The following is a 17,177-nucleotide window of genomic DNA, read 5'->3' as shown; positions in this document are numbered from 1 at the left end:
TTTTGTATTGCATTTGAAAAAAAAGAAAACATGTGGCTTTGGATCTACCACACAAACCAGAGACACTTATTGAAGTGGAGAGCTGGCGGAGGGTTGAGGATTGGGGGAGTGTCAGTTGTAAATGGCCATATGGACCTATTTACCAAGCTTTATAACCCTCTGAAGTCATCAGATTCTACACATACCAACGCCCCTTACAAACGCCCTCAGGAGCACTGACATTGCTTGACTCTTCAAGATATTTTCAGGAGAACCTTAGATCAATATATCATTCCCTCACCTGGTGTCCTTTCAGGTTCATTCTTCGTTGCCTTTTTGTTTGATCTGTGAGGAAGAATTCATTGTCCTCTGGTGACTCCTCTGAGGTGGAGGAGTATTCCGCCTCTTGCCCATTGATTTTGGGGCTTGTTCTTCCCGTGGTCTGAAGGCTGAAGGGGATGATCAGATTCCTGGGTAAACTCTGAATGTAGGGAGAGAAAGAAAGAACTAAAAGAAGGCACAATATTATGGCGGATAACTTTACCCTCGCAGGGAATCCCCTGCTCATCTCTTTATTTTAACGTGTTTACATCTGTAGGGATGCATTGATGCATTGTGAAAGTTGGTGGCGTCCAGTGGAGTAACTTTTCAGAAATTGTTGGGGGTGAACATGATATCTAAAGAAAAAGTGCCCCAGCTAAATGAACGGGGACAAATGATGTGCCATGAAAGTTGGGGGGGGGCAAACACACCTGTCTCCCCTAAAATTACGCCATGGTGGCATCAGTGGAGTAGGCCAAGGTTTAAAACGTGCCTGGAATGACAGCGTGACTAACATTCCATCTCCTCCAAACTTTCTTGAAGGGACATCATTTGTCACCTGCATATGAGATCTCTCCTTCCCTTACATTTTCTGATTTATTCTCACAATGGAGACCCCTCTTGCTTCAGCATTTTCCTTTTCATCACACATGCCGATTTTAATGTTCCTTTTGATACCATTGCACTATATTTTCCTACTCAAAGTATTTCTCCCATAGTGTAGCCCTCATCACCCTTTATCACTTTCCCCTACATATGTTGTGTGCCAACCAACCATCCCTGCCTCCCCACATGCTTATCTCTTTTCCAATCGTCCAACACCCTCAACATATCTCTTAATTTCTCCCAACCTTATACCGCTTTTGATTCTTTCCTGAGTTGGATCATTCCTCTAATTGTTGTTCTCTGTCTTTCTTTTTCCCTTTATTTTGTGTTCGTCTCCTATGGCAATTTCTAGTTTTCTAGCTTGCATCTCTATTGGTTACTTATCACATGCTCTTTATTTGCAACCCATACCTGCCCTTGCATGGGCGCTCTCCCAATGATGCTAACCCTCCCACTTGTTTTGTTAATGTGCTCCTTTAGAAGTAGTTAGCTTCATGTGTCTGTAATTGTCCTATTGATTTATTTGGAATTGTCATGTAATATACGTTTTTTAAGGGATGCATACAACAAGGAGTTGCCTTGAGGTGCTAAAACTGTGTTGTGGATCGTTTACTGTGGATGGAACAGTTATTTGCTGTACTGTTCTGTTTTTTTAGTGCGCCACAATGACACTTTCCTTACTATTTAGCTCATCAGGCCTTATTATAGCTCCAAGATACTGTCTTACTAGTACTTTGTGGGGGTACATTTGAAAAGGATATATAGGTAGTAAGGGGTGCAGAGGAATGGGAAAGGGGTAGGGGTGGAGGTTAAGAGTGGGCCCTAGGGGTAAGTGGGGAACGACTGCCATTAAAAGAAAAAACCATGTTGATGAATGTGTAATATATGTATTTGATGTATCGTATTCCCTTGTACATATTCACTTAACTTGTTACTGTTTTGTTATATATAAAATATAAATAAATAAATGTAAAAAGGTTATTCATCACAAAGTAAATTACCACATAGTGATATATTTTGATGAAACCACATTGTTATGGGACATTTCAAATGATCTGTCTTTTGTTTCAGTCCTGTAGAGATTTCTTTCCAAATGTGGGGTCTTTACCAAATTGGCTCTTCAAACAGTTCTCATTTGTTTGTATTGTCAAAAAAATCGTTCTAGGCAGATTATATGAACCATTTCCCGAGCATTTATCAAAAATCCCATAGAGTGATTCAGGTCTGGTTCAACAGTATGCTTCATGCTTTAAACTGGGCGAAATGTACTGAAAGGTCTGGGCGCTCTGCATTGTGTTCAAAAACTAACGTGGTAGCCAATGCAGAGGGCACTGACATACTTGACAATCAATAGTTTCAAAATTGTGTTTAGCTGGGCTGTTTAGGATAATCAAACAATGTGAACATCCGTAAAGTTACTCTCAGGTGCAGCAACCATTTTACACCATTAAGCATACCTCAAAGCTGCTGCTTGACAGATGACCTTTTTGGATGTTTTCCAAAGTCTCTGGACCAGATTGAGAACATAACTTTGGGTTAAACCTGGCCCACCATGAAGCACGCATTTTCAATGGCTTGCCTTTCAAGCAATTTTGCTCAATCTATGTTGGGCATGCAAATGGAGAAATGCAAACTGCATTTTTCAGTCAGTCAACATGAAAGGTGATCTCCTGGTCATCAGCATAATTGAACAATTAGAATCCAAAAAATCGTTCTATTGTATCTTCACTTGCCCCTCACAAATTCTTTAGTTGTCCTTCTTCCTTGTTCCTTTCTTTAATTGATCCTTTAGCTTTCTTTACTTGCCTCACTTGACATTTTATTAAACATCAGTATTTCCTAACTGGCATTTGAAAGATCTGCTTTTGGCCCTCTTATTTATGTGATGCCACACTTGATTTCTTTACTTAATTCTACTATTTAGTTGTCTCTCTTGAGTTCTTTATTTGATTTGCTCAATTCAGGCGAGGCCTGCACCCCTTGTAGGCTCACTTCCAAGGCTGACTAACCCTGTTTGGGCACCTGCGCTACCCACTTCAGCGACTCCAGTGGCACACACTGTGCATTCCACACCATGCTGTGGTGTTCTGTCCAGCACCGTTCAGAGGGTGCAGAAGGCATCTGAAGCAGCACACAAGGATGGCCTTTCTGTGTCCTCACTATGAGAACCAGAACATCAACTCCATTCAAAGATGGCAGACTTGATGCCATCAACAGAGAATGGGCTCTGCATTGCCCCGGTTCCGCCTTCCGGATCCGCTGATAGGCCAACTCCTGACCATATGCAGCCTATCGAGGGGAGCCGGCAGGTGAAGCCGCCCCCCGTCGAAGGCCCACTTCCAAGGCCGGCTAACCCTGTCAGGGCTTGCCCAGGCACAAAGGGCCCTCCTGTCCATGGAATTGTAAGGTACATGCTCCCATAAAGCCCTATTTATATTGCTACCCCTTTCTTGCCCTGCTACACCCCTAGCCACGACCTAGCTACCAGACAACCACCTTCCTTCCATTAGCTTCACCCGCACACTCTACTAACACCATCCATAACTTAGCCCAGGCATAACCTGGCAACCCCAAAATCTGGCGACTCAATGTGCCTTTAGCACATCTTTTGGCCCGTTCAATAAGAGCCTTTAAGTGCTCAGATTTTGGGGCTCATACCTGTCCTACACCTCTTACTTTTCTTTGCCTACCTGTAACAGGAATTTGCAGCTCACAGACTGCATGTGCGCCAGTCACCCCCTTTGTTCCACTGATACAGGCAAGGCCTACACTGCCCGAGCAAGATCTGGCACTCACCCCTTTACAGTGAAGCCACCCACCCTGCATCCATGCTACATGTGGCAAACCAGCACTCCTCCAGCATGACCTCCAGAAGTCTGTCTCTCACCCCCCACTTGAGTGCAACTGGCTAACTGTGATGCACCTCACTAATGCCTGCATTAAATCATCACTGTGCACAGTGAGGCCCTGTGGCTACAGCCCCTTCTCCACTGCCACCCAGAAGAGGCTCATTAGCCCCACTATGCCACACTTATACTCTTTGCCAGAAGTGAGTTTATCAACAGGTTTCTGCTCAACAATTCACATCTAATCTCAGTAATGTTGCATCTTCACTCATAATACTCATAATACCACCAGGAAAATTCATGAAGGAAAAATTAACCTTAACAAAGTAGCCCCATGCCCCCTTTTTTCCTGACTCACCACTGTAAAAGTTGGCCTTTGCCAAGGGTACAATACCCAATGTGCCTTCTTCACATGTCTCTTGTAGCCAGAAAACCGAACTGGCAGGCTTACCTGCCTGTAGCACTGCTCCATCTTGCCACAAAGCTCCTAATGGCCGATCACCTGCCCAGCGCCAGCACCATATTGCTCCACCTGTGATCAACACAGCAGAGCAGCAACCTCGAAGCCACATGCTCTCCGGGCCCCTTCTCAGCTGTGCCCCACCAGTGACACTACTAGCCTTTGCCTCAACAGCACCACTACTGCCAGTGCAACCAACTCACCAACCCAGTCTTTGAACTGCATGCTTATTAATCCTAGAACCATTCAAGCCCACCCCCTGGACATAAACAACCTCATCACAGCTAATAACCATAAAAGTTAGTTATTTCAGAAACCTGTCGGCCTTCCACTTCAGACCCTATTCTGTCCATTGCCATTCCCCAAAACTATACCATTGTTCACAGTGATAGACCTGACACCAGAGGCCAAGGGGTTGCCCTGATTGCAAGAGACACCCTCCACTACTTAGTTGCAAAATTGTGAACGGCTCTCCATCAAACTACCCATATCCCACACCACCACCATTACATGCATGCCATTTTTCGGCCTCCTGGGCCCCTTCATGCATTTGAGAACATCCTACACCTGCTCAGTACCAACATTAAGCCTACCTCCAAAACAATCCTCCTTGGTGACCTTAACCTAGGCCTCAATGATCCAGAGGACACCAACACAGCCTCTGTAGCTAGTGCCCTCAACACAATAGGCTTTGTACAATGTATCACAGCACCCACCCACCTAAAAGGTTGCACCCTTGACTGCCTAGCAGACCTAAACTGCCAGGTATCCGTCCTTTCCAACCTTTCCTTACCCTGTTCAGACCAACAAATCACCTTGTTCTCAGTTTCACACAAAAGCACACCTTTGCGTTCTGCCACTCAAATGCCTCCTACCATCGCACACAGCTTGCGTAATCTCACCAAAGATTGCATCGTGCCCCTGCTCAACACACTCCAACTGGTGGAACCAGTGGACCTACCCTACTCTAACCCAGACAGGCTTGCCATTTTATACTCTAACACGATCCAGAAGGCAGTTGACACCATGGTACCCCTTGCGCCTTGCAAAACCAAAGCAATCACTCACGTTTGTGGTTCATGCCTGACCTCTTAACTCTTCAAACTAAGAAAAGTGAGGCAGAGGCTAAATGGAGAAGAACCCTCTCAGCCCCAAAGCCCATATTCACTGCTGCTGCAAAGACCTACACCCTAGCCATCCCACAATCAAAATCGTCCACCTACAACACGAGAATTGCCAAAGCTAAATCTAACACTGGAGAAATCTTTACCCTAATCAGAGAACTTGATTTCCCCATCTTCCCCTTATTCAGATGTTCCCAAAGATGAGACTTGGTCCACTAAAATCCAAAAGGCCCTCCTTGATAAAACTGCCATGCTTCATGATAAAATCCAATAGAAGCAAATAACATCAGAAACAACAGACTACCCCCACACACAATCCCAACCTTAACAACACAGCAAGACTTCCTCTCTTTCTGTTTCAACACTTTCACCGAAGTGGAGGTAAGCTCTATATTGAACACCTGAAACCCTCAAGATGTAAAGGAGATGGTTGGCCAGCTACAATTATCAAGGAATGCACTGACGCCTTAATTCCCTTCATTTCGACATTCATAAACTCCTCCTTCTACTCATGACGAGACCCATCAGCCTCAAGGAAGACTGGGTACTTCCATTGCTAAAGAAACCATCATTGGACCCCACTACCCTCACAAACTACCGACCAACTACAACACCCCCCTTCCTCTTGAAGATCCTAGATACTGCAGCCTACATTCAAATCCAGCAATACCTTGAGTCCAACCACATCCTGGGTAGTCGGCAATCTGGGTTCCACTCTGGACATGGTACAGAATCAGCCCTGCTTGACTTGAAGAACCAGCTAGATAAGAACAAGGATACTGGCAAGCCAGTCCTCCTGCTTCTCCTTGATCTTTCAGCAGCGTTCGACTTAGTCAACCATAAAATACTCTGCTGACACCTCACTCCAGCGGCTAACTTCTCGCTAGAAGCAGCCAGCTGAATCGCCTCCTTGCTGAAAGACAGAAAAATAAGAGTCCTTGTGGAAAATGCAAGCGCTCATCCAGCGCCCATCTCCTGTGACGTTCCCCAAGGCTCTTGCATCTCCTCAACACTGTACAGTATATTCACAAAACCACTTTCACCTTCTAGAGTCAATCAGCATCTCCTACAACAACTAAGCCGATGATACCCAGATAATTCTTCCTCTATCTGGTAACTAGCTGAAAGATTCTGCAAAGCTAAACACCATATACCAAACCATCCAAGCATGGTAGACAGGCACTGTCTTTGTCTTGATGAAAAAAAGGAAATCCTGATAATTGGCCTGCCCATGGTACTGGAAAACCTCAATCATCAATAAACATTCTTCACCATTGATGGTAGCTCCATTCCAGTCTCCCAATCAGGGAAGACTGTGGGAGTCTACTTAAAAGCTTCTCTCTCTGTCACACTCCAAGCCAACGCCATCTCCTTCTCTCCAGCTGAATCACCTCCTTGCTGAAAGACAGAACAATAAGAGTCCATTAAACGTATCAATGCCTGCACGTTCACTAACCATTGTAGGCCTCACCATTGCCCGAGCCATCATAGGCTCAAGACTAGACTACTATAAATCTCCATTCGCTGGCACTACGAAGCAGAATATCCACAAGTTGCAAGTGATCTGGAAAAATGCTCTCAGATTGGCCTTGAACATTCCCAAATGGGAACACATCTCCACTGCTAGAAGGAAAGCTCTCTGGCTCCCTATACAGGAACACATTTCTTTCAAAACTCTGTCAATCACACCTAAGTGATTCTCCAACACTGCCCCGCCCCTATCTTGTTCAGAAATTCAATAAAGCACAGTCAACAGGGCCCACCAGAAAAACCTATGCCAACCGACTCATCCCACCCAAATTCCGTCCTGGACAAAGCTGGTGGCTTTAGCTTCCCACTCACTTCTGTGAAACTCTGGAATACACTGCCCCGCTCCTTGAGAGTGGAACAATCATACTGGTCCTTCCACAAATTGCTGAAAGCATGGCTCTTCACCTAGAGCACACTGCCAATGCATCGAACATATAACTGTCCAAAATGTAACATATTCTGCAACAGCGCCTTGATAAAAAAAAAAGAAGTAAATAAATACATTTGTTAAGCTCTCTATTTTTCATTCATGATTGCTTTGTCGTTGGAAATGTATGTTAATTTTCCCTCTCAATTTCTGTAGTTGTCAGTCTTGATTTTTTATTTGACCCCAGCAAGTGAATGGCTCCTTTAGCCTTTAGTTAGCACTCATGAAAGTCATAACTAAAAGGATAATGTTTGCAGATGACTGGCACATGTGAGGGGAGTGAAGATGCAACATTACTGAGATTAGATGTGAATTGTTGAGCAGAAACCTGTTGATAAACTCACTTCTGGCAAAGTCTTATTTCTTGGACCATCCTCTGAACACCAGGGTGTCTGTGATAGCCTGAGGCTATGCTCTGGGGTAGGTACTCACAAGAACTCAGAGCCTGTAAACATCAACATGTGTGGGCCCCTGATTCAGAGCAGGGAGTTTGGCAGTAGCAGAATGGTATGACTAGAGACCAAGCCCAATGAGATGTGAGACATTGTAAAGAAAACAGTAACCCAACAACCGAATGGTAAAAATAATCCAAAGGCCAAATAATCACTGCACCTCTTTGCAAGGGAAAGCAAGGTGTATTACATGCAAAAAGTTCTCAGATGGTGCAGTAGAACCGAACTGACACTGAGCTTTTCACATCTTAAGAAGTTACAGGTTATATAGCAGAAAACTGAGAAATCTGAATATATAGGCTACAGTGTTATCCCACAACCCTTGTTTGCTACCACCTATAGAACGTGCTACTATCCCCTATAGTTCCTGGACCGATTGCCCACACCTTATCTAAACCCATTCCCCTAGACACGTGTCCCACTACATCGTCACTAGCAACTCCAGGTATGGGATTGGTCATTTACACTTATTGACACACTAATAAATTGAGACCATCACATGTTGTGCACCCCTCCATTCCAGATGCGTTCAAAGTAAACTGGTGAGGCCAACTCTGCTTTGATAAGACAATGGGCCTTCTCATTATAGCAGATGCCGTGGCACATTCAAGCTGCACCCCTGACCTTGTACTAAATTCATTGCCATCACCTCTGTTCCTCCTATCCCAAATCACGTAACGTGCCAGACACGGCTCCCCCTTATCTCCTTCAGACCCCAAGTGCCCAGTAATGACGTGACCAAGGCACTGCTGTTGGTCCTGGGTTCAGGGATTTATTGGTGTTTGGCTGTACGTGTGATTGTAATTCAAATGTGATAACCGCTTTTGGGTGGGGGCAGTAGTGCTCTAAATCTTCACCCGTGGCATTGGCATCTCAAAACCTCATGCCCTAGTCTCCTGAATGTTCCCTTCAAAGGGCACATCCCCTCCTGCTCTTCTTTCAACTAAAATTCCATTCCTACCACATTCAGACCCTGCAGCTGAATACAATTAAAACTAAGGAGAACTGTCCATTCTCCTAGTCTTAGACCTATCCGCCGCATTTGACTTGGTTGACCACAAAGTCTTATGCAACCAACCTAAATCTGCAGCTAACTTCTCCAAAGAGGCCTCCACTTGGATTAACTCTTTCTTAGACAACAGAACCATTAGAGTCTTCTCACCTTCCTCATTAGCTGACCCTGTACCCATCACATGTGGAGTACTGCACGGATCCTGCGTCTCCCCCACTTTGTATAATATATTTACAAAGCCCCTTTTCGACATACTTGATAAACTGGGTGTCTCATATACCAATTATGCTGACGACACCCAGATCCTCATCCCTATTCAGGGAGAATACGACAAAGATGTAGGACTCATCAATAAAATCTATCAAATCATACAAACATGGATGGCGACACACGGTCTATGTCTTAATGACGAAAAGACTGAACTCCTCATCATAGGATCCACCAATAGACTGAGTAAACTCCCTCTCCACTACAATTCCATCATCATTGACGGTATCAAGATAAAAGTCAATAAGGAAGTAAAAACCTTAGGTTTTTACTTAGTTTCAGCACTCAATCTCAATAGGCAAGGTAATGCCACAGCTTCTGCAACCAGCTACACATGCAAACTGTTATATGAATGTAAACCATTTCTGACCACAGACAACTGTCCAAATTGAATTACTGCAACACACACTCTACCTAGGTACCAGTAATCATAACACCAACAAACGTCAAACCCTCCAAAATAATGCCATGAGAACTGCCCTAGGTATCCCTAAAGGTCAGCACATCTCTGAAGAAAGACGTTCTATCAACTGGTTAGCCATCAAAGATAGAATTAAGTACAAAACATTAAACTTGACATTCAAATGCCTTGATAACAAGGCACCCACTGACCCGTCGGAGAGATTCACCAAATATATAGCAGAACAACCTATCAGAACGGCACAGGTAAACAAGTATCAGAATCCTTAACTTTAAACTAAAAAAAAGAGGAGGTTCGAGCTTCCCAGTCTTGGTAGCTCATCTCTGGAACTCTATACCAGACTCATTAAGAGCATTACCCTCCCTCCCTGCCTTCAAGACTAATGTTAAACAATGGCTGCATGCAAATGACCACTGACGACCTCAACCTGCACTGTATATATGTATAGTTTTTACTTTGTCCCAACTTCTACCTCTACTGTATATATGTATATCTTTACTTATCTTTAGCTTTCACATATGCCTGTAAACTGTCCATGTATATTGCCGTACACTGTATTGTTATCCTACTTATGTATCTGCAACCAAACCTTTCAAGCACCCAGATGCCCGACGGCCCGGCATGCTCTATAAATAAATAAACATACAAACAAACAAACAAACCATGGGTGCCTCTGACCTCGCCTTCTCCCTTGGGGAATGGAAAAGTGGTTTGTTTCTGACCTGAGCTAAACAGAGTTGCAGCTCCACATTGAGGCCTACGTTCTATCCTGTTCATTGTGTCTTAGGCCTAAACTTCCAATATGGTGACACTTCTGCCATGTGACACGGCGACCTCACTCCTACCAGAGTACCTTTCTAACTCCATCTTCCAACTATTTCGGCTCTCATCTAACATCTAACTAAAAACATAACTTTTTATATTACTTAGAAACACGGGTCCTATATTGCACTGCCCTATCTATAACCTCTGCAACTTCAACATTAATACATTTGTTGCTCGTTCTGGGTTGCTGTGTTGCTGTATGTGGGTATCAAATGTGTGTCAACCCTAACTAGAAACAATACATGCACCTTCTGCCATGCCAAACTCACTCTGTTCACATTATGATACGTGCTAATAGATTTTTCTCAACCTGAACCTTTTTGCCTGGCTGGGACACTGTACGTCCATCCAAACAACATACACTCAAATCTCAAACACAAGGTGTAGAGCATACAGGTGGTGACTCACCATTCATCCATGGAATATTTCATCTTTCCTTTTTGACAGATAAGGATCTCTCCAGGGTTCCTTTAAGTAACTACTCAATCCTACCAGCTGGACCGGGAACATCAAAAAATGAGGCTTGAATTGGCATAAACTCCACACAACATTCTGATGGAAGTATTCTCGTCACCACCTTTCAGATGGTAAGTGGTTTATGCCCAATAACCTGAAAAGTACAATATTGTGAACGACACTGCATAATTCTGTTATGACAGTTATGTGCACAGTATTGCGACTGAAAATGGTGAGTTTTAATACTGTCCAGAGAATTCATATGTTCAGTATTCTATACACGCTATTGTGATTCGCAGTATTTCATGAACTGTATACTGCTTTACAATATCCAGAACAGAGTATTGTGACGGACAATGTTGTGTATTTAGTATTAAAGTGGATAGTGATTCGTTCACTGTTTTAATATATATATATATATATACATATATATATATATATTTTGAGATAAACAGACAGCCATCATAAGAGTATTACTGATTTGAAATGCACATGAGCCCATTGGGTCGAGCTTACATCATAATTAAGGGGTACGCAGCTCCATTTCTACATTTCCCGTAATCCTCATCCCTGGGTGTCTCCTGGAAAATTCCCCCCCCCCCCATGCTTGTGCAGCCTGCGCTAGATATACTCGTAACAGGTTCCAGGTGTCCTTGGGCCTAGATTGTAAGGTCACCATTACCACATAGGTCTCTTCTCTCTCACTGGTGAAGATCATATTTCGTAGCCATCATTCGAAGCGTTCTGATGGTCAAAAGACTGTTCACAGTATTTTGATGTTCACTATTTCACACATTGTGTCCCACACACACACTGTTTTGTTCCATACCATTCTGTTGTGTCAGCTGCTGGGAAGTATTCTGTGATCAGTATCATGAAGGGCAGTGTTTTGTGTGGAGTATTAAATTAGACAGTGATTTCTTCTCTAGGTTCTTATGGTCACTGGTCTGTTCAGAGTATTATTTTATTTTAATTTTTGCATTTGTAAAGCGCCACGCAGCCCTGAGGCATCAGGGGCGCTGTTTCAAGAAAATGACTTAGTTACAGTGCAATATGCAATCGACAGTGAAAGTTACAGAGAGAGCGTGTCTATTACATAGGTTATACAGTTAGCAAGGTGATCCCTGACAAGTGAGAAATGCTTGTGTCCAGTACCAGGTCAGAGTGGGGTTTACACAAACAGCATGGTTTTTATTGCTTTTTGGAAGCCCGGGTGGGACTCAATGCCTTTGATCGCGGGTAACAGGTTCCAGTTGGTGGCTGCGAGGACTGGGAAGCTAGCGCCACCTGCTATGGTCCTGATGCTTTTTGGAATAGATAGTCGATTAGTATGGCTGGATCTGGTTGGTCTGTTTGAAGGGGGGCCAAAAAATCTCTGCGCAGGGTAGCGAGATGCTGTGTCGTAGCGACATTTGTGGTTGAGTGGCAGTGATTTGAAGAGGATCCGCTCCTTGACAGGTAGCCAGTGGACGGATTTTCTGGTGGCCGAGATGTGGGTCTATTTTATAGATTCCAGTGGCTGCTCTGAGGGCATTGTTCTGCACCGTTTGACATTTTTTGATGTTTTTAGCTGAGGTGCCTAGTAGAAGTACATTGCAGTATTCTAGTAGAAGTGATGTGCACTATTATATGCACAGTGTTCCATACATAGAATTCTCTTCCATACCACATTCTGTACCCGCTATGCTGATGAACAGTATTGTGATGATCTTTGTTTATTGCACAATGTTTTCATTCGGTGTAATTTCTTTCCACTATTCTAATTGGCAGTTGTTGTCTTTGGTATTCTGATAGGTGGTACTCTGCACACAACATTCTGAATGGCAACGGTATGTTTGCATTATACAGATAGGTATCATTTTGTGCAAAGCCTTCCATTGCACAATGTTGTCTTCACGTTAATTTGGTGGTAGGCTCATGAATTTGACTCTCAGTGTTCACTCCACAACAATCTGCTGGTGAAGACTGTATGCAGACAATTTCAGTGGGCACAATTTCAGAAGGAAAAGGTATTTGTGCATGATGGGTTCTTGGTCTTCCACTTGCAGGACTGGGTCTCGGGCTCCACACACCTTAAATATGTCTCTAATCACTGAAGAATGGGTCTATATTGCTAATTCCTAAACCCTGTTTGAGAGCCCACTAGTATCAATTATCACATGTAGGTGAGAAAGCGGGTTGAGAAGGAAAGCACTGGATTCTAGTGTTGCTAGTGTTTATTTAGATGTAGCATTCCTTCAAAAAGTGTATTGGGGTACACTAGTGCAAAGACAAGTGACTGGACATGATCATTATCTTGGGCAAAGACCATATATTCTTGGTAGAACTACACCAACCAGCTAATGTGGTTACAGAATACAGAATACCAGAATACTCTGGTCCTCATAAAGAGTTTGTAGCTAATTGCATTGTAATTGGCAACAATCTTGTTTTTCTTTACAGCCACTCGATCAACGGATTTACTTCAGGATTAGGAGTGACGGGAATAAAGTGTTAATCTCCATTTTTGGAGTTTACACAACTCCATTGGTATTTTTGCAAATTTATGGCAAGCATTAATTCCGCCTCAGTAATCAGATGAATGTTTGGTGGCACAGTGGAGGAATCCCCTACAGGTGCAAGCTGTTGTTAAATCCTCCACTTCATCTCCAAAGATGGAATTCGGTGGTGCTGTCAAAGTGACAGGAATTCCATTTAAATGGTGCTCTGAAAAATCAAACTCCCGACACTCTTTAGGACACTCTTTTGTTACTGATCCGAGTATCAGCTTAACCTGAAATCATTCAAACAACTGCTTGTAGGTGCCCCACTTAGGGTCTTAAATTCTTACGGTCAGAGAATAGATGGCAAGACTTTCGATTTTCATCTGCTGTCAGTGACATTTAATGAAGATACTCCTGATTATCTGCATGGAGAGGTTTCAGGCATGCAATCCAGGTGGATCCTAGGGCCCTGTGCTCCTTTACTCTCCATGTGGATTATAGGAATGGATCTTTGCTATGCACACAGATGATAAAGTTCAGCAAGCAGGCTGTGTGAAGGAATCATGAAGTAGACACAGACAACAGGTTCAAGATTGGTTCTCAATATTTTTATTAACTTAAAAGGCAGGATGGAGTAATGCCTAACTTGCCCTATGCATAGGTGGGATTTCCCTACCTAAAGGATTCTAAGGATAGTCTGTGTCAGGAATTCCAAATCAACTGTCTGCCTGTGTCCAAAACCTACACTTGCCCTCACAATTAATTGTATACAATGTGAAGGGATGTCAGCATCAAAATGAATATTGTTGGTGAAAACGTTCTGAGCTTCTTACAGCTCTTGCTCAGCTTCCCTTTGCCCAAGTTCAAAGTAGTTCATAAAACACAAGGGTTCCCTTTCCCAAGAGTTCAAATCTTCCAGCTTTCAACAAAACAAAAAGGGGGTTCCTTCCCCTCAAAAGTTCATAATCTTCCAGCTTTACTAAACAACACAATTCCTTGGGACCCTTCTCAGCTCATTTGACATCAGTACCTTTCATTGGTTCACATAGATAGTTCTGTTTCTTAACTTACCACATAAGCGGCTGTTGCAAAACACAACCTTTTTTATGGATGCGTTTGTTGTCTTTTTCATAGAGTTGGCCACTCGGTCTAGGTGCAGTTGTCGGACCACACAGTCCACCCATTCCAGATCACACAACCGATACCCCTTCTTGACTGCTTTCGATCAACAATTGGCCACTGTCTTCCTTTGACAGTGAAGCTTGGTTCTTTGATCAGTGTCACACTCTTCTTAACACAGTATCTTGGTTTATTTGGCCACCATGCATTTTGCTACCCTTTTCTGCATTCCTCTTGTTCTTGCAATACAGGTCATCTCATAGCCTCTATTTCCTTGAACTCTTTTAGCTATGCCCAATACTTGGTTTCTAATCACATACCATTCCTGGCATTCTCTTGGCTTTGCCAATACTTGTGTCTCAAACAATACATTCTGTGGTATCTGCCACAGGCACCACATTTCTCTTACTCCATTCACAAGTGCTTAAAACTTGCTTTTGCTCTGGCCGGCATTCAATATATAATGTTGTTTAGTTTGTTCAGTTTTCAAAGTGCTTGTTTCGGCATTCAAAATTGCTTACAATAACTTTCAGTTCATTCAGTGTTCAAAAGTACTTGTTTATTTCCTGGAGAGCCCTGGTATGAGTGTTTCCCTTGTTTCCACTGACAGGTTGAACACAGCAGCTCCCTTCTGTTTCTTTGACTCGTCGGTCGGCTCTCCGGCTTCCATGAGCTTCTACTTCTTCACGGCAGCCGCAGAGAGCACCACTCGCTCTCCTGGTTTCCTGTGATGGCTGGGGACCACTGGTGTACCAGAGCTCCTGCTGTGCGTACCTGGAAAGGAAGGTAGCAGGACTTCCAGACTCTCTCCCGGCTGGCCTCGGCCTCAGCGTCTCTCTCCTGCATGACTCAGCTCCCGGGTCTGGTGCCTCCAGCTTCCTTCTCTCCAGCCCGTTCCCTTCTGTGCTGTGCCGCAAGGATTTTTATATCCATTAGAATGGTTAATTGACCTCAGGCGAGGGCCATTAAGTCCAATTGCCTGACTATGATGGAACCTATTAGCTGGACGTGCCTGGCTGTCCCACCTGTATACCTCCATAGTCCTCTTCTTCGTCTCAGTACCAAGTGGTGTTTGGGGAGGTCTGAATTAATAAAGGAAGTGTGAATAACTCTATGTAGTCTTGTCCTCCTCTTAGTACCTGACTCATGTGCCTTCTGTAGGATGTCTAGGGAAATACTTTTCCCTATACGGAATTTCAACAAGGGTAGCTTCACATTTCATCAACCACATTTTAGCAAAGATCTCAATTTTAACTAGGACCAAGGGTGTGAGACTCATGGGAGAGCATCAAGCTGTGGCTAATAGATGTCAGTATTATAACGCAAAAAGCACATGCCAGCCAATCGGAATTTCACCCTGCACAACAGTTTATCATTTGATGATTGTAACATTTTCTCTTCAGCGCTGCAGTTTGAATCTCGGTCAAAGGCACAAAGGAAATCATGTGCTATTTTAATTTGCTGATTTGTCAAGGGGAGGTTCTTTGAATGACACATGAGTTTTAGAAAAATACTTGAGGCAGAAAGGGCTGGTGCATTCACTCACTCACTGGCAAAGGTAGCAGAAGGACTGGCAGGGAGAGAGCTCGTTCCTGAGCTGCCTGTCTCTCTCCTGGGTTGGCAGTCCTTAGAAGAGTTGCAGTTTCAAGTACACTTATCTATGGTTGACCCTGAGCGTGACAAGCAGAAAAGCTGGGGAAGGATTCTCCAGACAGAGTAGGGTTAAATAAGTAATTTAATTTTTAGGCGCTGCATAATAAAATGTTTAACGTGCATGTAAAACTGTGTTCATATTTCTCCACGTTTTGCTGCAATAAAAGCCAAGAGTGTCAGAAGCTGTATAAGACCAATGACAGGCAGAACTCTAGACATTATCGCAAACAGAGTCATTTGAAATCTATTGCAGAAAAGACTTCGCTTATGTTTGAATTACAATGTGGATGCACATGCCATTTTGTGTAACTTGCATATTTTTAGTTTCTGATAAAGAATAACGATTGGAAATGGTGATGTAGTCTCAGTGTATCATTTATCCTGCACTGAGTCTCATTGGGTTGGCATGCATAGAGATGCAAAATGTGCAGTAAGAAAATATCAAAGTAAAGTTAGTCACAGTAAATTGTTTTACTCTGAGAGGCTGAATGAATGTTTTGTATTTCATTTGCCTGGTTAATGTATTCTCGGATGCAGGCCACAAGGGCATACAAGAGTGGTATTGTAGATAAGATAGCACAGGGGGACATGAGTTATTCAGAGTGCACTAAATCAAGTACTTGTTTACGGATGGAGCGGATGAAATGGATGAAGTGGATCAAATGGATGGAGTGGATGAAACGAATGGAGTGGGTGAAACGGATAGAGTGGATGAAACAGAGAAAGTAGATGAAACAGATGAAACGGATTGGAGCAGATGAAATGAAGTGGATGGAGTGGACAGAGTGGATCAAATTAGATGACTTGAATGGAACTAGATGACATGGATCGAACTGGACGATTGGATGGATATAGGTGGTACTGGATGGAACTGGATGAAACGAACAGAATGGATGGAGTGGATTGAGTGACCTAATGGATGGAGTGAATAGAATCCGATGATTTTGACAAGACTGGACAGAGTACATAAACTGGATGGAATAGATGGAACTAGACAGAGTGGATGGAACTGGACAGAGTGGATGGAATTGGACAGAGTTGATGCAACTGGACAGAGTATATGGAACTGGACAGAGTGGATGGAACTGGACAGAGTGGATGGAGTTGGACAGAGTTGATGGAACTGGACAGAGTATATGGAACTGGACAGAGTGGATGGAACTGGACAGAGAGGATGGAAATTGACAGAATGGATG

The 17,177-nt window shown here is 43.4% G+C and overlaps 1 protein-coding gene across 2 annotated transcripts in view; it reads right to left on the bottom strand.

Annotated features, from left to right (window-relative positions):
• The window catches only part of CARD11 (caspase recruitment domain family member 11), a 1,247,701-nt gene that overhangs the window by 574,826 nt on the left and 655,698 nt on the right, over positions 1 to 17,177 (bottom strand). For both annotated transcript variants that reach the window (XM_069647590.1, XM_069647589.1), the window contains exon 10: positions 281 to 460. In XM_069647590.1, the coding sequence (XP_069503691.1) occupies positions 281 to 460 (180 nt within the window). The remainder of the gene's footprint in view (positions 1 to 280; positions 461 to 17,177) is intronic.

The sequence above is a fragment of the Ambystoma mexicanum genome, chromosome 2q, assembly GCF_040938575.1.
Source record: "Ambystoma mexicanum isolate Mex_15411 chromosome 2q, UKY_AmexF1_1, whole genome shotgun sequence".
NCBI classification, from domain to species: Eukaryota; Metazoa; Chordata; class Amphibia; order Caudata; family Ambystomatidae; genus Ambystoma; species Ambystoma mexicanum.
This window is presented reverse-complemented; position numbering and strand designations above follow the sequence as displayed.